This window comes from Phaseolus vulgaris, chromosome 9 (genome assembly GCF_000499845.2).
Source record: "Phaseolus vulgaris cultivar G19833 chromosome 9, P. vulgaris v2.0, whole genome shotgun sequence".
NCBI classification, from domain to species: domain Eukaryota; kingdom Viridiplantae; phylum Streptophyta; class Magnoliopsida; order Fabales; family Fabaceae; genus Phaseolus; species Phaseolus vulgaris.
In genome coordinates, this window is record NC_023751.2 from 10,377,451 (window position 1) to 10,400,226 (window position 22,776).

Consider the following 22,776-nt stretch of genomic DNA (forward strand, 5'->3'; position numbering starts at 1 on the left):
TTGAAATGTCATTATAAAGTTACACAGTGATACTTAACATAAAAACATTGATTCAAAAGAAAAAAACAAATTGATGGTAGTTTAAAACTTAAATCACACGTCATTCTAATGGTTTGCCAAATATACAATTTTAATCCATATAAAATATATTTTTTTATCGGGCACTTGAAATTTTTAAAAATGAAATAACTGTTATTTATTATGATTATATATAATAAGCATAAAATATATTGATGTGTTTCTGAGTAATAATTAGTATTAAACCTAGATGTTATTTATTCTACTATTGAATAATTTTTAAAAGCTAAAAGATTAAATATGTAGTTATTCTTTTATAAAAAAAAATGAAATTACAAAACAGGTACATATACCAAAAGTGAATTTAAGATTTTTGTAACAAAAATCTTATCTCATTTATATAAATATAAAATATATGGTTACGGTTCAGCGTTAAAGGCCTTGTTTTTGCCCGTGGTGCCAGAAAGAATAGTTGATAACGGAGAAATTCCTTCTTTACCTTTACCCTAAGTTGGAGAACCCTAATCCCGTCAACTTGTAGAAACCAGAGCTTTTCTCCTTCTCTCAATTCTCTCAGGTAATATTGCTTTGCTTCGATGTAACTTTTTCTATGCCTTTTTCTGCTTTATCGCTGTGGATCCCGATAACTAACATCTCGCCGTTTCCGTATAACAGCCAACACCAAAATTGGGCGTAATAGATTAAATCCGTTAGCTATCGATTTCTTTCAATTGGGATTTGTCAATTTCTGAATGTCTTGAATTGCAAATTCGTATGCACTTTGCTGTTACCCCCAAAACTTTGTTATACATTATTGGTTTCCTACCCACCAAATTTTAATTGCATAATGGTATCTAGAAATTTATTAAGTTGAGTTGCATTGAGCCAATTTTACGTCCATAGTTGTTGGATCTTTAGGAAGCATGGCTAAAGTATCAGTCAATGGATGTCCTCTATTGGAAGTTAGTTTGGGAAACGTAGTTATGTAGTATGCTTGTGGATTTATAATGGTATAACTAATTGTAAAATGTATTTTGTAGTCGTAGTGGCTGCGGATTTTCTGGTTCTTTCGACAGATTTAGGGTTATTGTCTGAAATGGCATCCGTATCTAGTCAGCCACAGTTCCGTTACACTCAGCCACCGTCAAAGGTGCTTCATTTGAGAAACTTGCCATGGGAGTGCACAGAGGAGGAACTGATTGAACTTGGGAAGCCGTTTGGAAAAGTTGTGAACACAAAATGCAATGTTGGGGCAAATAGAAATCAAGCTTTTATTGAATTTGTGGGTGTATTTTGTTGTCATTTCCCCCCCTCTCTATCTTGTTTTATCTTCATATAAAGTTACTGATTGCTGGTTAAAAATCATATTTTGCAACCGCAACCTGCAGGCTGATTTAAATCAGGCCATTGCAATGATATCATACTATGCCTCATCATCAGAGCCTGCTCAAGTACGAGGAAAAACTGTATACCTACAATATTCTAACAGGCAAGAAATAGTGAATAACAAAACTGCTGCAGATGTTCCTGGGAATGTATTGTTGGTAACGATTGAGGGTGCAGATGCACGTCTTGTCAGCATTGATGTCTTGCATTTGGTAAGCGATTGCTTGTGTGTATTAGTTATATGCTAACACTGTAATCAAGAGGATGCTGGTCATTTAGTTTTATGATTAGGTTTTTCTTTGTCAGGCTATGGAAAAATTGTTGACATGTATGTGAATGAATCAGCAGGCCCATGACAAGGCAATATCTTCAATGGCAGCTTAGTGCTTTGGGAGAAATAGCGCTTGTGTGTTTGTCTCCTTTCTCCTTTCCTTAACACTACCTCTTCTTCCTTACTCCCCCTCAACTCCTGCCATTCTTGTAGTTTAGGGCATTTCCATTTTTTTTCTACTGTGCATCTGTGCTTTATTGACTCGTCATCTGCATAGCCATTTAGATTTAGCCACCGGATTCTGTGCTGTTCAGTTATTTTCTGTGTTCCAACTATTGTTTGGTTGTGCTTTTGAAGTCATATCTGAAAGTACACCAAAATTTTCCTTCTAAACTTGGCAACTGAATGCTGAGTTTTCAGTAATTTATAGTTGAGGAGGCAAGTTACTTCTTAAATCCTTTATTTTTGAGTCATTTATTCTAGTGTGAAAGTGAATGATACCGTTAACTTCAAGTTCTTGTAAGTATTATTGTAGTTATATATTCTAGGTGATGATTCATATAAGAAAACTCTTTCCCTAATTTTTTACGATAAATACCAGATCTTTAATGAGAAATGTCTGGCAGTTGTTTTGATAGTTTCTTAATGTTTCATTTGTGTTGCTTTTCACTCACAATGTTTTAGCTCATCTGGCACCAGCATATGCAGCAAAAGCATTGTTCTTTTGTAGCCTTTCAAGAGATATATTGATTTGCTTAGAGCTTTTAATTTGCTTGTTGTTATTTAAGTCCTGTAATGGTATTATTTGTTAATCTTGCTAGTATTTTTAGTTGAGTGACACAGTTAATCGCCTAGATGCTGAACTTCTAGTTTGTCTTCTATTAAGATTTACTTTAGCAATATAATCCTGAAAGTTTATTATTCATTTGTGCAGGTTTTTTCAGCCTTTGGATTTGTGCATAAGATTACTACCTTTGAGAAGACAGCAGGATTTCAGGTATGGTGATAGACCACTCGCATCTATTGTTACTTTTTTTTTTATATTCTATGAGCACAAGATAATTCGTTTGTACACCTGTCACTGTTCAGGCACTGGTTCAATTCTCAGATGCCGAGACTGCCACCTCTGCGAAAGATGCTTTGGATGGAAGAAGCATACCTAGGTATAACTGTATTATTTGTTTGAGTGGCTATTTAGTTTAACTGTTGGCAGTGGATGGTGCATTTGTTCTCTCAGATTGCTCAGCAATCAACTGTTGGATTATTTTATATATTTAAACTTTGGCAATTCTTTGTGTATTTAACTTGTTTTGGAGTTTTAAGACTCTGTTTTTGCATTTTTTTTGTAATTTTATGAATCATTGGATTGGTTGACAACGTGGCTACATAAACCACTGTCCAACTGAATTGATCCTGAAAAAAAGTGCCAAGTTTGGGTTTTGCAAATTATTAGTTGTTAGAACAGTAGGTAATTCTTAGTATTTTCCCAACTTTATTTCTGTTTATTGATCTTTAACTGTGGCTTGATATCAGGTATCTGCTTCCTGAGCATATGGGACCATGTACCCTTAGGATCACATATTCTGGACATTCAGATTTAAGTGTGAAGTTTCAAAGTCACAGGAGCAGGTATTGCTGGCTTACAGGACCCCAAGTTTTGCAGCCTCTTTTTCTTTTATTTATCAATATTATTTCCTGTTGTTTTTTTAGCTTAGTTTCCTTATTTTTTTTCTTTGTAATAATAAATTTTCAATTTGTAATTGATTAATTTTCTTTATCCAGAGACTATACTAATCCTTACCTTCCTGTTGCTCCATCAGCTGTGGAGGGAAGTGGACAGGTATTGTTTTTGTCAGTCAACATTTCCACGTTTTACAGGAGTAAAAATATGTTATCTCTTATCTTATCTTGCGACCAGTTTTTATATTCAATAAAAGATTTACACGTTGCTTGTTTTAAATTGAGTGTTTATGTTTTGTGCATTAGTTAGGTATCTGCACCTTCTGCCAAAGGGACCATGCATGCTGACTTGCTTAAGGATTTTTTTCTCTATTCTAAATATTCATATATAATTTGCACAGGCTATGGTTGGTTTGGATGGGAAAAGACTAGAGACTGAGAGTAATGTTCTTCTTGCATCTATTGAGAACATGCAATATGCTGTAACATTGGATGTCTTACACATGGTACCTCAAATCATGACCAGCCATATTTTTTTTAATTATTAATAGACAATACAGTTTACTTGATAATATCATACCATTTATATACTTTTTAACTTTTCTTACAGGTTTTCTCTGCTTTTGGACCTGTCCAAAAAATTGCAATGTTCGATAAGAATGGTGGTTTGCAGGCTCTGATTCAATATCCAGGTTAATTCTTTGAAATTTTTTACCGTGTTATAGGCTGCAAAAAATGTTATTAAAGATTGTAGAATCACACGATCTTGTTCATTTTTGAGTGGGATCGGAGTGAAATCACCACTCATTTTACAGTCACCACCCATATTACAGGATCGTGGAATATGTGATTGGGTCACTTGTTGAGTTATGTGACCTGAGGGCCAAAAGTTTCATTTTTCTTTGCCCCTGGATCCCTGTTCTCTGCCAGCCTTCAAAGCCCACTCTTACATGATACCAATACCATTCAAAATCAATTATTCAAACTTTGCAACCTTGTTCAAATTCAGCACTCTCAGTTGCTCTTGGTTCTCATATTGAATTCACTTTTCTCCTATCTATGTCACTTTGGGGCGTCTCTGTTCTTTGGTCTATGATGGTTTTCTGGAGTGCCTTTCCTCTTTCTGGTCTATTAAAGTTCTACTAAGGCTGGCTAAGGAACTGCTGAAGAAGCTTTTTTATTTGTTTGTTACTGCAACACATGATTTTGTCTTTTTTGGGTCTTTATTTGAAATACTAGATATCTGTACTGATTTTTATGGTTACCTCGCCGCGGCCCCCCTCCCACCATAATAAATACTGATAAAAATATTATCTAAATTCTTATTTGAATTTTAGTGATATTATTATGTTAGTTAATTATATTATCATATTTTTTATATGAAAATATATCCTTTTCTTTTCCAAAAATCTTATGATGTGTTACAATCACAATTTATGATGTCATCATCCCTCTCCTGATCTAAATGTAATATATTGATTTTGACAACCTTGATTTATTTTGATATTGTTTGTACTGTTGATTATTAATGGTTGTGCATTTCAATTGTTTGTCTTTATGTTATGTTTTGAATCTTTAAATTTGGTTGTAGTTTTCAAGTGTCTGTGCAAGTTGTTGCCTGCTTCTACGAAAAACAACTACTTATGGTCTGAATTTGGTTAGGGGAGGGGCAAGTGTTAACTTTTGCCCTCTTATATACACTGGGCAGCATATTTTCTTCTCTGAAACTAGAATTTCTCCATTTAGTTTATGTTGAGGCTCCTTTTATTTTTGGTATTTTCTTCTTTTAAAGACTTTTTTGTCGAGATCTTCAAAATTTTGTGTTTGAGCCAACTTTTCCTTTTAAGGAGAGGTAAAGCCTCCAAAAACTTGTTTGCGTTATCTTGCATCCCATCCCATTATTGACATTGATTCATTTTGGATAGATATATTGAATACTTCTAGCTGCACTTTCTTGTTCTCCCAATGTTATGGGTGTTGCTTGGTTGGTGGAAATGTTCTTAGAGGGCACTCATACTTATCTTTGACAGTTTTAATAATGATAATTGAAATGTGCTATATATGCAATTAGTGTCATCGTGGATAACTTTAACTTTTATTGATGGTTTACCTTGTTTAATTTTATGCTGGCAATATAAGCTTGGGAGACTGACATGCTATGATTTACAGATACCCAGACCGCTGTTGTGGCCAAGGAAGCCTTGGAAGGACATTGCATTTATGATGGAGGTTTTTGCAAGCTTCACATTTCATATTCACGACATACTGATCTTAGTATAAAGGTAAACAGCCAACACTATCTGTTGACTGAGCATTGATTGCTGTTCATTTGAATAAATGATTGAAAACTGTGAGTTGAAGATGCCTCGTATCAGTATGATACGGCACTGTTTAGTTGTTATACAAGCCAGCAAAAGCTTATTCTCATTCATGGATATAATACAGGCTGACTGTACAAAACTTGAGAATCTTGTGTTGACCGACCTTAGTTTTTTTTTTTTGAGAATGGATGATGTTGGTTTTTTTTATCATGCACTGAAAATTCTTCTGTTGAAGCTTGACAAATTTTACTTGGATATCATTTTTTTTCATTACCCCTTTCTCTTGTAACCTTTGGACTTGCCTTAATTACAAAAATGTTATACAAGAATCCAATATCGTAATTTTAGATTGTTTTGCTGTGCAGCGTTGGTTTTTTCATTTCGTTAATTTGATGGGTGGTACTTTAGTGCTACTGAAATCCAAGCTTACATTTCTGTTTTTAATTTCATATATTATTTGTGTTTACAGGTTAATAATGATAGGAGCAGAGACTATACCATTCCTAATGCGCCTAACGCTCAACCTTCAATTTTAGGGCAACAATCTGTTCCTATGGTGGGCCCGCCTGGCCAACCGTACAATGGGTCTCAGACTGGATGGGGGACAGGTCCCCCCGCAGTGGTTCAATCTATGCCAATGCAGATGCACAATAATGTTTATATGTCACCTGGTAGCATGCCACAACAAATGGCCCCTGGAATGCAATTTCCAAGTCACAACTCATCACAATCTACAACAACATTGCCCGCATATGGATCTGATCGCTGTCAATAGCATGCATCTCTTGCATCTAAAATAGATCTACATTCGTTAACAAAGTCAGCTGGCTTCTGCAAGAATACGAGGACCGTCTTATTAGGGTTCCCATCTGGTGACATTGGTTCCCAAGTTATTCTGAACCTCAAATGGGCCACTTCCCCCTTCCCCCTTCTTTCCCTTTTATTGTTTTCCAGATGTTGAATATTGAGTATGGAAAGTCTGTAAGCAATTGGTCAACAACTTTTGAATGTCTTAGTTTGAAACAATATTCTGTTTTAATTGATCTTGTGTTTGAGAATGATTTTAGGAAAAGTAATCCAGCATAATCGATTTTGTATGGATTATATCCCGTATGTTTTACCAGCATCTTAGCTTTCGGTTATATCCGAACTAAAACTACTTCGAGTGGCTTTTATTTTGGCAATAACTTCCTGCACCTCAATAGAAAATGTGAAATGACATCTTTACCCTTTTTTTTTTTTTGTATTGACACCCATCTTCTTTTGCATTTTAAAATTCTGAACTTTAGAATTTGGAATATAATTTTATATTCTGAATTCTAGAGTTAGAGAATTCTAGAATTTTTGAATACAAGAAAATACATTTTGAATTTTAGAATTTGAAATGAAACTTTGTATTCTAAATTTTAGAACCTGGAATGTCCAGAAAATATCCTTCCGAGAATTTTAGGAAAATAAAATTATATTTTAAATTTTAGAGTTTGAAATGTATAATATTTTTTAATTCTAGAATTTAAAATACAAAATATTTTGATAAAAGTACCTTTTTAAAGTTTTATGGATTATAAAAATGATTTTTTTTGCATCTTTTGTCAAAACGGTAATTTTGGAATAAAAATAATTTACAGAGATGCAGGGAGAAGTGGAGGAAGAAATTGACTTTTATTTTTTGCATGAGTTGTGAATCCGAGATCCCAAGTCCAACACGCACTTCGACCGTTGGAGTGTTTGATGGTTGAGTGGAAAATTTGTTAGCCTAGTTCGACTTGAATTCTAATTGAGTTATATATATTGGACTATTTTTGAGTTTCACTAAATAGATTGAACTAAAATGAACTTGTTTCAGGTCATTATTTTACAATTTACCTTAGTCTATCTAATAATCTATTCTATAGACTATTTTGATCGATCCATGTGGATATGCAGTCTGGCATCTGTTGGTTTTGAGGAACATGATACACTGCTTTTGACGCTGTCGGAGCCATTTCAATGTCGTACTTATTTTTAAGTTGCGAGCAGGGATAAGTTGAAAATGGCGTAAGGAGATGCTAAGAAGCTGAAGATCATAAAAGATGAGTTATTTGCATCTATGTGGTTCTCATTAATAGAAATTAAATTATTTTTATTAGTATATTTACTTTTACGCATTTATCCTTATATATATTTTTCTCTTTCGCTGAGATCTGTCTAGTCAAGAATTTCTTTATCTACAGTTCATACAATTCGTGAGTGATAGAAGAATAAAAAATTATTACTACTAGTAAAAATAATATTAAATATGATTTTTTAAGTAGTCAATATAAAATGAATTACATTTAAACTGAATTTTACATCATTTCTTTGAATAGTTTAAAAACTTAAATATAGGTTCTGAAATATTATTTTTATTATTGTTAGTGAATGCAAATGGAAGAGAAAAACCGAAACACCGTAGAAAGTATAGTAAGAGGCGATGATTGGGCATTATCCGAAGATAAAAGGTTGATAAGGTTTAAAATCGGAAGTCGTTGTCGGATGGCGGCACCAATTCCAATCAGCAACAGATAAGGTACTCACTTCACACAATCCATTCCTCTCCTCTCTCACATTTGCAGGAGGAGGAAGAAGAAGAAGAAGAAGAAGAAGAAATAATTTATTCTTATTATGGCCACACTTCAAGCGTCACTTCTCATTCTCTGCAGAACTTCCCTCCCATTCGCCTCAAACACTCAACACCACCATCCTCTTCTCTGCAAGTTCCCTCACTCTCTCACCTCCCTCTCTCCATGCAAACTCTCTCCGCCACAATTTCTCCCGCGCCTTCCCTTTTCCCGCTCTCGCAAAGTCGCTTCCCAACCCAATCCCTCCGCCGCCGATTCTAATTTTCTTTCAAATCAAACCACTCAGAATTCGACCAGTGTCATCGACGCCGAGGGATTCGATCCTTCAATCGGACCGGAAAAGAGCGCGATTGCGAAAGAGGATCAGAGGTCGTCGATTGCGGCGCTCTTCGAGGGAGCCAGAGAGAGCTCCAAAAAGGCTTTCGCCGACTTCATGAACTGGTTGCCGCTTTGGCAACAGGAACGGCGTCTGGCTAGGTTAATTATTGACGCGGAGGCGAATCCCAATGATGTCGCCAAACAAACCGCACTACTTGTTGAACTTAATAAGCACAGGTTTGGATTGAATCGCATTGCACAGTGATGAAGTTGAGATGCTGTTCTGATCAAAATTTGTGTTTCAGTTTGCGTAACATAAATTGGCACTAGAAGTTATAATAAATTATATAAAATTCTGACAGTGAATAAATCTCAATTCATCTAAGCAACTGGATAAGTTTTGTCGTTTCAGAAAATACAGAAGAAAAAAACTGAAAATATGGCTATGATAGCATGGCTGAATCAAGAGGATGAAGAATGTAGTTAGCAAGTGGAATATTTTTGTTTTCAGTTTTGTATGGATGGATGATTTCAGTTTGCGTCAAAGTTTCTCTGTTATTTATGTTTTTTACCAGTCCCGAGTCTGTCATCAAGCACTTTGAAGGAAGGGAGGGTGCTGTAGACAGTAGAGGAGTTGTGGAGTATCTCCGAGCTTTAGTGGCCACTAATGCTATTGCTGAATATCTTCCAAATGAGGAATATGCGAAACCGTCCAGACTTCCTACCCTGGTAGTCACTTTGTGTAATTCATTTTCTTAATGCTATTTGGTCTGTGTTGATCAGGTTTTCATTTGCAGAAGGTTATACTAGGCGTTCTGTGCCATTGATGTGCTAGAAATTTTTGTTGTCGATTAATTATTTGTTCTTGTCCTCTGACTATTACGGTCGTAGAGTCCCGTGATCTGAAACTGACACCAGTGGTTTGAGGGATACTTTTAATTTTTACCTATATGCGAGCATTTTAAAGCTATGTTTCTCCCTTATGTATTTCTGGCTAAATTATTTTATTTGCATTTTCTCTTCAAATATATGATATGTAGAATTAATGAGCCTGAAAGCATGTTCTTCTCCTCTATCTTTTTATACTCATTTATTTTGATTTTCTGCATACCCTTGTTTTTTTATCACAAGTTCCATGTTTTGCGTCTATTCCTTTTGTAATAAACTGCGTTTTCATCTTAATACAGTTTCTTTTGACATCTTTTATTTCATATTTTCCATGTGTTGGATGTATCAACTGATACGAAATATTTTTTCTTTCAGTTGCAAGAGTTGAAACAGCGAGCATCTGGTAAATCAGACGAGCCTATTCTTAGCCCTGGAACATCCGAGAGGCAGCCATTACATGTTCTTGTGGTAACAATTATTGCAAAAAAAAAGTTCTTTTTTATGGTTTTTAGTGATTAGCATTTGAACTCCAAATTCTTTTTTTTGTTTGTTTGTTTTGGGAATCTTACGAATCTGTTTCCTTCTTTAGGTTGATCCCAAAGTATCACAAAAGTCACGCTTTGTACAAGATGTTTTATCAACTATTTTGTTTATTGTTGTTATGGGTCTGATCTGGTATGAACGTTTAGTTCTCACTCTCACTCTCTTCTCTATGTCATACCTGATAGTTTCATTTATCGTCATATAAAATGTGTCTTTCAGGGTTATGGGTATGGTTGCACTTCAAAAATTCATAGTAAGCTTGGGTGGGATTGGAACTTCAAGTGTTGGCTCAAGTACTACATATGCCCCAAAGGAACTAAATAAGGAAGTGATGCCAGAAAAGGTTAACATTTTAGGACGCATTATAAATGACACATGACCTTAATCATATAATATGCCAATGTAGTTACTTTTGTATTTCTTGAAAATTTGATGAATGGGCTATCATAGCTGAATTTTGGATGAGAAGAATATTAATGAAATTGGTTAATTCATTAAGAATAATAAAATTTATGCACAGTCTTTTGTCAATCCAAATAAAATAATCCTGGTCTATGGATTATTCAGAAAATGATATTTTATTGTTCTGAAGTACATCTGATCTGATTCTATGAATCAGGCAATTGTCATCGAGTTTGTTCCCTGCAAACTACAGGAGTCACCCCCTACTGATCTTGGCACTTTAATGTTGGTGAACTTCATGTTATTAGCTTCTTGAGGAGTCAGTCTGGCATTCCTCTTACTTCTTTAGTTTATGCTCCCGCTCACTGGTTTTTCTTTTATTTTTGTTATAATTGTGGCTTATAAAGGAGAACATCTCAATTTAATATTAGCATTTTCCTTACTCCCCAAAGCCATTGTGACTCCTGAGAGCTATTTTTCTTTTTAAGGATGTTATCATTAATAATTCAGTTACTCTCCATATCTGTATGTGTCTTTTTCTCAGTTGATGAATTAGCTATCGGGAATAGGGGTAACAGTTTCTCATGCAGATTATATATATATATATATATATATATATATATATATATATATATACAGCAAACCAGAAATTGTGTCAAACAACAACTTATATAAACTCTCTTTCCTCATGCAGAATTTCAAAACATTTAAAGATGTGAAAGGTTGTGATGATGCTAAACAAGAACTTGAGGAAGTTGTGGAGTACCTGAAAAATCCGGCTAAATTTACTCGCCTTGGAGGAAAATTGCCTAAGGTCTGAAGAAGTAATTGTATATTTGTTGAATTTGTTTTGCTTGACTGCACTTGGTTATATATAATTGGCTTTTCATTTCATGTAGGACCAGGTTTCCTTCCCAATTTATGCATGATAACATGTTTATACTATTTCCAAATGCAATATTTTTTGTTTACACTTTACAATGATAAACATGCTAGCTTTTGGTAATCACAATGTTATTTATTTATTTATTTTGTTTTCATTGCATGATATGCAGATGAAGCTATTTGTCCAACAATATGATGCTGTGTTTTTACTTTTTTAGTATGCATTGGAAATTATTTGTTTCTTTTTCATCAAGTATGCCTAAAACACTTCTTTTCCCAGGGGATTCTCTTAACAGGACCACCAGGAACTGGAAAAACACTTCTAGCCAAGGTCAGCTTGTTTATCATCTGCATACCTTAAGACACTTTTTTTTTTCAAATTTTATGAAGTTCTTGCTTTAGAACTTGAGCCTATTGGCCTCCTGCATGCTTTATGAATTCCCACTTTTATATAATTGCATGAAGCTTCTGGAAGTACATATCTACTATCTAGGCTTTGGTTCTCGTCTTTCAATTTGATAGCATTGACATTGTTGCTCCATTATCTCTTTGCATAATTTGTTCTTCCAAGCTGTAACTGTAGAAAAGGTTGTTTCTATGCCCATGTGGATTGTTTGGGAATGCAATCATTATTAATAACTGTTTTTGTCTTGTTTCCTTGTTTGCCCATGTAGCTGTTGTGTCTACCTGATTCGTTTTTTATTTAATTTGCCAACACTAGTATATCATCTAATTTTTTATTTTTCCTAAAGCAGCTTTTGCTCCCATTTTCCTTCTCATAACTGTATTGCACCAAATTTATTGGAAAATCTTGACATTCAAAGTTTCCATGCTCATTGTCTTTTTCTTACATGATGGTATGTGTATGCCCATTAATATATGCGTTTCACTTCCATAATTTGACACTCAGTTTTTCTTTTTGAGGATAAAGAACATGGCCTTTTTGTTTCTGGTAAAGAACTCAGACACTTGACAACTTCATTTTCTCTTTCATTCTTCAGAGTTCGTAAATATAATTGAAAAAGCAATACTACTTTGTTATCATTTACCTCTTGAATTAATCTATTGATCTTGATAATGTATTGTGATCTGATAGTGTTTGCTTTATATGGGACCTTGAAGGCTATTGCTGGAGAAGCTGGTGTTCCGTTTTTCTATCGTGCAGGATCAGAATTTGAAGAGATGTAAGTCTTCTTTTTCAATAGCTTAAATTTCTGTCTTTGGAATGCATTATATGTTGTCTTAATTTTTTGAAACATGATATTGTGATCCATTTTCCTTGAATTTAACAGGGATACTTCATAAATTTTCTAAGAAAGTTTGTTAACAAGGATGCATCATTAGTGTCCTCCGTAATACATGTGTTATGTTTCTTTATCTTTTCTAATATTGATTCCTGCTAGTTCTTCTTTATCGTAAAAAGAGAGAGTAAATATATATATATATATGTGTGTGTGTGTGTGATTGAGAACATCTATTTGGTTTACAGCTGTATCATGGTAAATTAAACTTTACAACTTTTCCTTTGCAAAAAACAAAATTTAGTTTCGTCCTAGAAGTTGTAAGTTGTGCAGTTGATAGATTTTCTTTGGTCAAGAAGCCTCACATTGGCAACAAATGTGGACAAAATACTCCTTAAATGACTTGGAAAATTCCCCCTCCCTCCCATCCCCCAAGTCTTGAGCTAGCTTTTGTGATTAGGTTAAGCCCAATTCATTTTTAATATGAAACCAAAATCCATCTAGTTTGCCTTTTGGCTGGGGTACATTAGTTTTTATCAAAACTTATTTAGTCTTGATATTGAACCACTTGCGGATGTCTTATATTGGGCATGATGGAATGCACCTAATGAGGTTTTGAGCTAGCTTTTGAAGTTGAATTTGGCCCAACCGATTCCTAATAGTTGCATTAAGGTAAGTTATGTTGTGGTAGTTGTTAGGGATGCTCAAATTTGGTATCACTTTTCCACTTCAGGTATGTTGGAGTTGGTGCTCGACGTGTAAGATCCTTATTTCAAGCAGCAAAAAAGAAGGTTTGTTGCCTTTGGTTAATGGACTCTTAGCTGTCTGTTATGGTTTGCTAAATTACTTTACAAGATTTCCTTATTTGTTTCTAATTTGGAACATTCTTTACGCTCCATCCTTAATGTAGGCTCCTTGTATCATTTTCATTGATGAAATAGATGCTGTTGGTTCAACTAGGAAACAATGGGAGGGTCATACAAAGAAGACATTGCATCAGCTACTTGTTGAAATTGATGGCTTTGAGCAGAATGAAGTATATTTAGTCATTTTTTATTGTTTAATCAGTTTCTCTCAGTTTTTCCCTAATTTATTTAACATCTTGATGATCTTGTAGGGAATAATAGTAATTGCTGCAACAAACCTGCCTGATATTCTTGATCCCGCTTTAACAAGACCTGGTAGATTTGATCGACATGTAAGTCCTATTAATTTTGTCCTTGATAAAAGAATTTATAAAGAGAAACTGGAGGATAAGAAATCCTTCTAGAACAATAGAATAAAATAAGCGAGACAGAAAGGAAAACAACAAGCTCTCCAGTCCCTTTGTTAACCCATTGAAGAAAACCCTCAGAAAAACTATGGTGGAAATGCATAAGGTAGCCAGAAAAACACGGAAAAGAATAATTACCTGTTGAAAACTTTGGCATTTGGCTCACATAACAAACTTGCAAAACAAGAACACTTCCAAAGGTTCATACACTTCTTTCTTTAACAAAAGATTGCTAATCTTCTGTATAGGTGTCGCATGAACCTAATTTTCTTTGGTGATACAGTATGTTTACTATTTGTTTGGTTCTATAATTCTGAAGGATAATAATGTGTTGTTGTCTCTGTTTTGGATTTAGTGATCTTTGTTTTTTGTTGTATAAAAATTAAATTATTTAATTATTGGATAAATCGTGTTTTTGGTCGATAAAATTGGTCTTGCTCCTTATTTTTAAAGTCAATAGTTTGAGTTCTCCAATTTCTAAAATACAATGAAAGTAATCCCTATTACTAACTCTGTTAGGATGTTTCTCTAATGACACATGACGATGTCATGACATGGGGATATGTGGCAGTCACATGGCCTACTCAACAAATGAGTGAACCCAATTCAAATGTTGACACTTAACGCATGCTCCTTGACACCCTTTAGTAACCAATGGAGATGAAATATTTGGACCTCTAACTAAACAAACTCATGAAACTTCACTAATATCAAGAATTCTCGGGCAATGCTCACTATTGCACATTGTTAATTACAACAAGGTAAATCTAGGTGGAGTTTTCCTATTAGGTCACAGTTTTGGGGTAAAGTATCTCAAAGGTTTAAAAGGTGTTATCCTTCAACATCGTGAAATAGTGAAGAATCTTAAGCTTGACTTGGATACAGGTTGTCTTCTCAAGATATCTTTGAGGTGTTTTGAAGGTTCAATGCAAAAAGGTCTAACTAGGAAATATGTTAATGCCAAAGAAATGAGGCCTTATCCCTAATATTAGCAAGTTTTATTGAGGTTTAGTTGGAGTTCTAAGTAGTGGAACTTAATTAGTTATTGAAATGTATCAAGAAGCAAGAAGCATGCATCAGAGGTTTTGACACTTCCGTTTGTATTTGGGATCACTTGTCTATCCTTAGAGCATGAAATGTGTCATTGGAACGACCATCCCAATGCAGTTACCAATGGGACTGTTTACACTGTATTTCAGAAATTGGATGACTCAAACCGCCGGTGTTAAAATATAGGGACCAAGACCAATTTTACAAGGACTCAAGAATATTCTTAAAATAACACATGCAACACTTGCTACACGGCATCCATGAGGTACAAATTTCCTTGTGGTCATCGATTAGATGCTTCAGCATGTAGAGTGACTGCTTTCATTGTATTTCAGAAACTGGAGAAGTCAAATTACTAGTTTTAAAATATAGGGACCAAAAACATCATTTATCCTTAATTTTCCAAAATTATTACAGTGATCTCTCTACTTGAACCTAACTTAAAAATTGTATCTAACTAATGTTCTAAATAATGCTATGTAATTTTGCTATAGAATATAAGAAAACTAACCAACCCAATTCCAGATTATTGTACCAAATCCAGATTTACGTGGTCGACAAGAAATATTGGAGCTTTACCTTCAAGATAAACCATTGGCTGACGATGTAGATACTAAATCAATTGCTCGTGGAACCCCGGGATTCAATGGGGCAGGTGAATAATTTTTAAACATACGTGAAATGCACATCGTTCTGTTCTGCTTTAAATTTCATTTACATGATGTGATCTGTAACTATTCTTTCAAACTAGATCTTGCAAACCTGGTAAACATTGCTGCCATTAAAGCTGCTGTTGAAGGTGCAGAGAAATTAGCAGCTTCACAGTTGGAGTTTGCCAAAGATAGAATAATTATGGGCACAGAACGGAAAACAATGTCCATATCCGAAGAGTCCAAAAAGGTAAGTGTACAGTACTGTTAGCACTTGAAATTCTCGATTCTTGCCTATGTGATTAATGTATGGTTGTAAGTCACTACATTTGTTTTAACCTTGCTGTCTTCTAAACAATGTCTGGTTTAGCACTGTGTTGCATTATTTGAAAATTCATAGCTGTCCCTGTATAGTCAATTATGTTGTAATATTGTTTGCAAAAATCTAATCATCAGCCTGAAAATCTCTTAATTGAAAAATTCCAAGAAATCATCTTTCAGCACTCCATTTGTCGTATAGTGAGTTGGATGTATTGGTAACTTTTTTTTTTCTAAAATTGTCACTATATCTTGAATCTTATTTTGTAGCATATTGATGACTCAAAACCTATTCTTATAGCATAGGTTATGAGCATCTTTCAGTCCATTGTCTACTGTTTATTCAGAAATATTAAAATCACCTTGTGCTTGTTTTATGCAATACCTGTAGGTATACGAATATGGCATGATGGAAATACAAGACTGTATTTTATCGTCAGATTTGTCATTGTCTTGATTTGAACCTGATATTTTTAATGCCCAAACTCCAAAATCAGTTTATGAAGTAATGATCTGTAAATTTTATAATCTCTTGTGTAAAATTAATTAAATTAACCATTTGTAGATGTACAGTTATCTATGTTAATATCGCTTGTGAAACTTTCAGCTTACTGCTTATCATGAGAGTGGCCATGCAATTGTTGCCATTAACACTGAGGGTGCTCAACCAATTCACAAGGCAACAATCATGCCTCGTGGATCTGCTTTAGGAATGGTTACTCAGCTTCCCTCTGGTGATGAGACATCAATCAGCAAGAAGCAGTTACTTGCTCGCCTTGATGTGTGTATGGGAGGAAGAGTTGCAGAAGAAATTATCTTTGGTCAGGATCAAATCACAACAGGGGCAAGTAGTGATCTTCACACAGCTACTGAGCTTGCCCAATATATGGTAAGTTTTTGCTTCGTGATTAATGGTCAAGTGCAGTTTCTTCATCTATGGAAATACGGTTTATTTTCTGCCACAGAAGCGATAAAAATTTCTGCGCTACAATATTTCTTTTACTGTAATTACTTGGAACGTTCACAGTAGTAGGACTCAGAACTTTCCTCTGACTGAAATTGTCAAGTAGAACCTATCTTTTGATTTTAAAATGAAGGATTATTTCTGTTGTCATTTTTGTTTCTGCACAAGGTATCAAGTTGTGGGATGAGTGATGCAATAGGGCCAATTCATATAAAGGAGAGACCAAGTTCCGAAATGCAGTCACGTATTGATGCAGAGGCGAGTGGATTGAACCTATATCCTTTGTCATTTTAAATCTTTTGATAGTGGATAGATTGTCATATTTGGGTTATTTTACTTTTTCTGTAAGGAATTATTATTTTATAAAAAAATAAAATCTGGTTTATGATTTGAATTTCTTGTGCTGCAGGTTGTGAAGCTTCTCAGGGAAGCATATGATCGAGTGAAAGCCCTTCTAAGGAAGGTTTGTCAACCCGTTTGGTTTGTGTGTTTAATCTGTCATTTCTACCACTTTCAAGACAATCTATTTCGCTGGTTAAAAGTATTCATTTTCTTTATATCAAGATTTAATATAAATTTACAGGTCCTAATACTCGGATATTGTTATTTAATAAAATAAATGACATGTTACTTAGTGTCCAAACTAAGTTTTCAATCAATGACAGTGTTCTTTTGGAAGCTTAATAATTCTGAAGTCTGAACCAAAATCTACTTTCGTTGGGTTTAAATTAAAGTATGTGGCAGTGGTAAAAACCATTTTATGCATTTGAAGCACTATATATATACGGATGAAGATTTAGGAAGTAGGAAATTTTTCTTTTGTATGTATGTAACTTTTTCTACGGTGTTGATTAATCAAAGTAAGCAGCCAAAATTATGCCATGCATGAAATTTATTATGGTATACCTAGCATCTGAATAAGTTCTGAACCCTGTAACTTCCGACGTACGTTCCTGCAGCACGAGAAGGCATTGCATGCTCTGGCAAATGCATTATTAGAGTATGAGACACTTAGTGCAGAAGAAATCAGGCGGGTACTGCGACCATATCAGGACGGAAAAGTGGCAAAGAAACAGGAACAAGAGGCAGCAGAGGAGGAACTCGTGTTGGTCTAAACACTGTTTCCGTTTGCTGTCTGTTAACTAAACTAACTAAGGGGACGCTCTGTACAGAATACCTAGTCACCCAATACTCCAACAAACAGCTATATATCTTGGTCCATATGTTGCAGATCCACTCCTTTGTGCATGCATGGATAGGAAGTGATACTCCTTTGAGTATGTCTGAACTGAACCAACCACTCCTGCTCACAGTGACGCTCATGCTGGAGTGCCAGCAACATTTTTTTGGAGAACTATTTATAATTTGTAGAAAGACATTATGAGAATTGTGCCTACACATTATTTGTTGCTTTCAAATTTTATTATTTATGTAGATCCAACTATCTGTTCACGTGGTTAATACTGTAAATTTGGCAATTCTGCATAAGCATCAGTGTTCCTAAAGCATATGGTAGATCTTTGACCTCGACTTTTTTTTTTTCAGTTTCAGTTCCGTTCGGGAATGTTAAACATTAGTATTTTTTTAATTGATATTATTGAAATTATTTATTCACCAATCTAAGTAAGGATTATGGATTATTGATTTTTTTTTTGTGTCGACCAAGTTTTATTTAGTTGAAATCTATAATAATTTAATATTTTGTTTTTAGTAGTAATTGAAATAATTTATCAATAAAATAAAATTCAATAAATTAAAGTTGTTTTATCGAAATGAAAAATTCAAATTCAGGAAAATGGTAAAATTTTCAATGGTTATATTTGATATGCAATAAGGAAGAATGAGTGATTTAATGTGGCATTTAAAATTAACTAGTAATTGAACTACTGATTTGGACATACGCATTATTTTACTCTTTGGATAATCGTTCATACGATAACGAATTCCTTAACTTCTATTAAAAAGGTAAAGCATAAACCTTATCTGTTACGTATTTTTCTAATAAGTTTCTTTAAAAACCTACTCTATCGTTAAACCTATAATAAAAGACTAATAATATTGGCTTAAGTAGATTTATGGACCTAAAACGACTTATTTAATTTTTTTTATTGTATTTTTATATATAATATATGTATTATACATAAGATACGTATTATAGATAAAATATAAGATATTTTACAATAAAAAATATAACATGATAAACTATAATAATATTTTCTATAAAAATTAAATGTAATCTTTTTATTAAATCAGACAGGTCACTTTAATTATTATTTATTAAGCTACTTATCTCTAAAAAATTATAAAGAATTTTATTTACATTAATTAAGCAAACAATTGTTTAATAAGAGCTATTTTTTACAGAAGGAAATTTCTTACTTAACAATAATTATATAATAACTATTTTTAAAATTTCATTTATAGATATTAGAAGCTGGAAAAGAATGTGTAAAATTATAAGGAATAACACGAGCACTAGAAAACCAAATAACTTATAAATGTTTTGTTTTTCTGGTTTAAAAAATAGTATTTGAAAAAAATCTTAATTCAACAAGTTTTTTCGTTTTTTAAAACAGAAAAAATAGTTTTAAAAAATAGAAATAGACAGATCTAAATAAGAAAAATAAATAAATAATATAAACAACTTAAAAGGGAATGTGGAAAAGTTTATGGAGAAAATTAGAGAACTAATTAAGAAACTATATTTATACTGTAAAAACCTATAAATGAATAAACTAAATTTAATATAAAATAAAAATATTCCATGTTAATGTAATTAAACATAAAATAACCAATATGGAACTTGAAGAAATGGTGAGAGACTAAAATAGGAAAAAAAAAATCCTTTGCCACAAAAATAAATGAATAACTTCAAAAAAATTGAGGAAAAAACAGGCTAAAGTAAACAAAACTCCCTTTCATAATTTTGATATATAAATAATAATTTTTTAATATATTGTTGGTATGCGAGTTACACTAAATTGAAATGTTTCAAATAAGATTTTATATTTCAACATTATAAATAAAATAAACATAGATAAAAAAAACTCTTACTAAAGATGGCGAATTAAATACGAAAAGTAGTAAATATATCATACGGAAAAATTATTATATGAAAAAGATGCCGTATATATTTAATTTTTAAGCGTCACCGAACACGGTCAACCAAAAGTATAAGGAAGAAAAAATCAATTCACCTAATATTTCTTTTCTCTCTTATTGGGATTATTGGGATAGTAATAATTTCCAATTTTTTTCTTAAACTAATTTTAAAGATTTTGTTGATTTACATGAAATATAAGTGTTATAAACTACTTATTATTAATATATAGAAAAGTTGGTTATCACTTAAAGAAAAATTAATAATGTAGTTATTTTTTATTATATTTCTAATAATATAATTTTACAATAAAGTTTAATATGATTTTTTTTTATCAGCAACGTTTAATATGATTGTATCATTAATTAAAGATATAAGGTTACCAAATTTCATATAATAACACTTTGATTTACGCTTCAACTTATACTTTATACTTTTTATTTTATATTTTATTATCATTTATTCCTCTACAAATTTTGGTTGGTGTTTTTTTTTTAAATAAAAAATTATTCAAATTTTGTTAATACTTTATTGATGTTGATTTTTTTTTCTTTATTATTATTATTATTATTATTTATAACGGTTCAATTTTTTTAATCAACAATAAAAATTTAATAAATAAGAGTACTCTTGGTACTCCAACCCATGTACATGTAAACAAATCTCCTATGCTAGAGAAATGAGGTTTCGAGGTAAAAATGATCAAAACATAGACATATTGATAAGCTTAAATCTCTTTATAAAACATGAGAATATTAATACGTAAATCAAATTATTTATCAAAAAATTCAGCAACTTAGTCCAATTCCAAAATATAAGCATGTCAGCTCAAAAGAAAGATTTTGTCTCCTTGCTATCTATTGTAGTTTCCCAAGCATCCATTGTGACTATAGTTGTACCTCCAAGAAAATTCTTCTCATGCAAACCGAGAATCCAACCAAAAGCAGAAAAAGGGTGTTAATCATCAATGTAGTGATTTTAAACATTCATATACATTTCAAATGCGGTTCAAATTTTTGTATCTAATTAACAAAGCATTCAAATATGTTCGGTCTCTATTCGGTGTTCATTATGGAGAATATTTGTAAAAGATTTTTCAAGCTATACAACTTTCTATTTTAATGAGAAATCAAAATCTTTAAATTCATTCATCAATCAACCTGAATCACTTATCATCAATTAAAAACCGTCTCAAAGCTCACAATAAAAGGATGCAAAAGAAACAAGATAAATATATGCACAAATTACAACTCCAATGTTTAGTTACATTGTAAAGTCAAACTATTATATATATATATATATATATATATATTATGCTACACATCTTGCTATAACATCATGTTGTATTAAAAAAAATATTTGAAGATAAAAGTATCTCAAAAATTAGTTTGGTTGATGACTCAAACTATTTATAGTAAAAACAAATACATCTAAACTTAATTTCTCAACCATTACTTTTTTTTTATTTTTGTTTTTCAACAAATTCTCCTGCACATTGACAAACTTCGTTATAAAGATTTTTTATTACTTTGTCAATTGAAAGATTCTTAGGTTCTATTTATCTAAGAAATTCGAATCAAAATTATGTTTAGATTCATCCAAATTAGACACAAAAACAAAAGCATATTTGTAAAACTTAAAATTTATCATTCTATAAAAAGAAATAGTCACAAAAGGCCTACATTATTTAATCATTCACAAGTTGTCTAAATACTATATCTTTTTCAAGGTCAAAATCTTTTATATTAATTCTTTCAAACTCTCTTCATAATTTAACTAATGGATATTCCATTTAAATTGTTATGTAGCTTAATAACATGTTTCTTAGTGTTTTGATTTTTTTTTCTTCATTAGACATTTATGGTTTCAAGTAACCACTTCATCTTGAGCCTCCATAAATCTTCCTAAAAGTAACTCATTTTTTTTGCCTTTACAAAATGACTTGCTCATGGATGCTTTGAGAGGTTAGTGAACTTATTTGTTTTCTAGTTTCACTTTGAGCCAATTCAAGCATTAAGAACTTATTAGTGAACTTAAGTGCTGAAAAAACTTAAGTTTGGACATGATGTATCGTTTGTAAGATGATTATTTAAACTAAATCATGTACGACTACATGTTTCCTCTAATAGATGACACAACATTAAAATACTATGCAATATTCTCTTACGTATGATAGGGCACATATAAGAAGATATGCAACACATAAAACATTTGACTGATAAGCATATAAAATACTATGCAATATTCTCTTGTGTCTAATATGACACATATAAGGTCAAATGAAGCGTGCATAAAACATAAGATGATACACATATACCAAGGTAACCATGTACTTAAATAAATATCTATATTCTTATTATGTGTTGTAGAGAATATCCAATATCTTTTATCTGACCAAAGAGATTCGTTTAAGAATAAGACTAATTAGATGATCTCTAGGAGTTTGAGCTAAAGTTGTTTTCTTCGTCAACTTTCTAACACAAGCTATGTTCAATTTGGCCCAGCTATTTGTCCTATATTGTGTGCTTTTTTATCATGAATTAATGCAAAATATTATGTTACTTTAGGGAGATGAACACTGTCAGTGATCAAGAATATTGAGTACAAAAGAAGAGTATTCAAAGTAGCATGAAGTGCTATTAATGCAATATCTAAGTCTCTCAATAATTATCTTCTTCCAGCGCCTATGTAAAGCCTTCTACAAAAAGAAAGAAGACATAATTGAAGATACATTATGCCAAATTTCTACTCAAGAAATGCTCAAAGTTGTCATGAGAGCAGAGGTTGTACCGTGCTAAAATGATGTTTAGAGTAAACCTCAAAGCTTCAAAAGAGGATCCCTAAGATTAGAGCAAAGACTATGCCAAA

General features: G+C 32.6%; 2 protein-coding genes across 5 annotated transcripts; both read left to right on the plus strand.

Annotated features, from left to right (window-relative positions):
* Positions 1-393: 393 nt before the first annotated feature.
* Positions 394-6,715, plus strand: LOC137820829 (polypyrimidine tract-binding protein homolog 2). Of its 4 annotated transcripts, XM_068625095.1 has the most exons (12): positions 413-595; positions 1,059-1,300; positions 1,407-1,616; positions 1,750-1,810; positions 2,610-2,672; positions 2,765-2,838; positions 3,209-3,304; positions 3,458-3,515; positions 3,757-3,861; positions 3,966-4,047; positions 5,525-5,637; positions 6,146-6,715. In XM_068625095.1, exons 3-12 carry the CDS (start codon positions 1,582-1,584, stop codon positions 6,449-6,451), a joined length of 993 nt encoding a protein of 330 aa, XP_068481196.1. In that variant the 5' UTR covers positions 413-595; positions 1,059-1,300; positions 1,407-1,581; the 3' UTR covers positions 6,452-6,715. The 4 variants fall into 4 exon arrangements, with proteins under 4 accessions (XP_068481195.1, XP_068481196.1, XP_068481199.1 ...); XM_068625094.1 differs by lacking the exon at positions 1,750-1,810 and having other exon boundaries at positions 394-595; XM_068625098.1 differs by lacking the exons at positions 413-595; positions 1,059-1,300 and having other exon boundaries at positions 1,430-1,616; positions 1,711-1,810.
* A 1,347-nt stretch (positions 6,716-8,062) lies between these two features.
* On the plus strand, positions 8,063-18,316 carry LOC137820830 (ATP-dependent zinc metalloprotease FTSH 11, chloroplastic/mitochondrial-like). The gene is made up of 17 exons (XM_068625099.1): positions 8,063-8,831; positions 9,170-9,323; positions 9,858-9,950; positions 10,072-10,157; positions 10,245-10,368; positions 11,122-11,241; positions 11,593-11,643; positions 12,435-12,496; positions 13,287-13,344; positions 13,464-13,589; positions 13,671-13,751; positions 15,402-15,531; positions 15,628-15,776; positions 16,452-16,733; positions 16,977-17,066; positions 17,218-17,271; positions 17,768-18,316. The coding sequence occupies exons 1-17, from the start codon at positions 8,320-8,322 to the stop codon at positions 17,921-17,923; spliced, it is 2,328 nt and encodes a 775-aa protein (XP_068481200.1). The 5' UTR covers positions 8,063-8,319; the 3' UTR covers positions 17,924-18,316.
* Positions 18,317-22,776: the final 4,460 nt, after the last annotated feature.

Excerpts from the sequence above, each read along its gene's own strand:
- LOC137820829 (XM_068625094.1), top strand. The coding sequence starts at position 1,115 with ATGGCATCCGTATCTAGTCAGCCACAGTTCCGTTACACTCAGCCACCG. Across the intron at positions 1,301-1,406 it reads ATCAAGCTTTTATTGAATTT|GCTGATTTAAATCAGGCCAT; the intron begins GTGGGTGTATTT and ends CGCAACCTGCAG. Across the intron at positions 5,638-6,145 it reads ATACTGATCTTAGTATAAAG|GTTAATAATGATAGGAGCAG; the intron begins GTAAACAGCCAA and ends TTGTGTTTACAG.
- LOC137820830 (XM_068625099.1), top strand. The coding sequence starts at position 8,320 with ATGGCCACACTTCAAGCGTCACTTCTCATTCTCTGCAGAACTTCCCTC. Across the intron at positions 13,752-15,401 it reads CTGGTAGATTTGATCGACAT|ATTATTGTACCAAATCCAGA; the intron begins GTAAGTCCTATT and ends ACCCAATTCCAG. Across the intron at positions 17,272-17,767 it reads TGAAAGCCCTTCTAAGGAAG|CACGAGAAGGCATTGCATGC; the intron begins GTTTGTCAACCC and ends ACGTTCCTGCAG.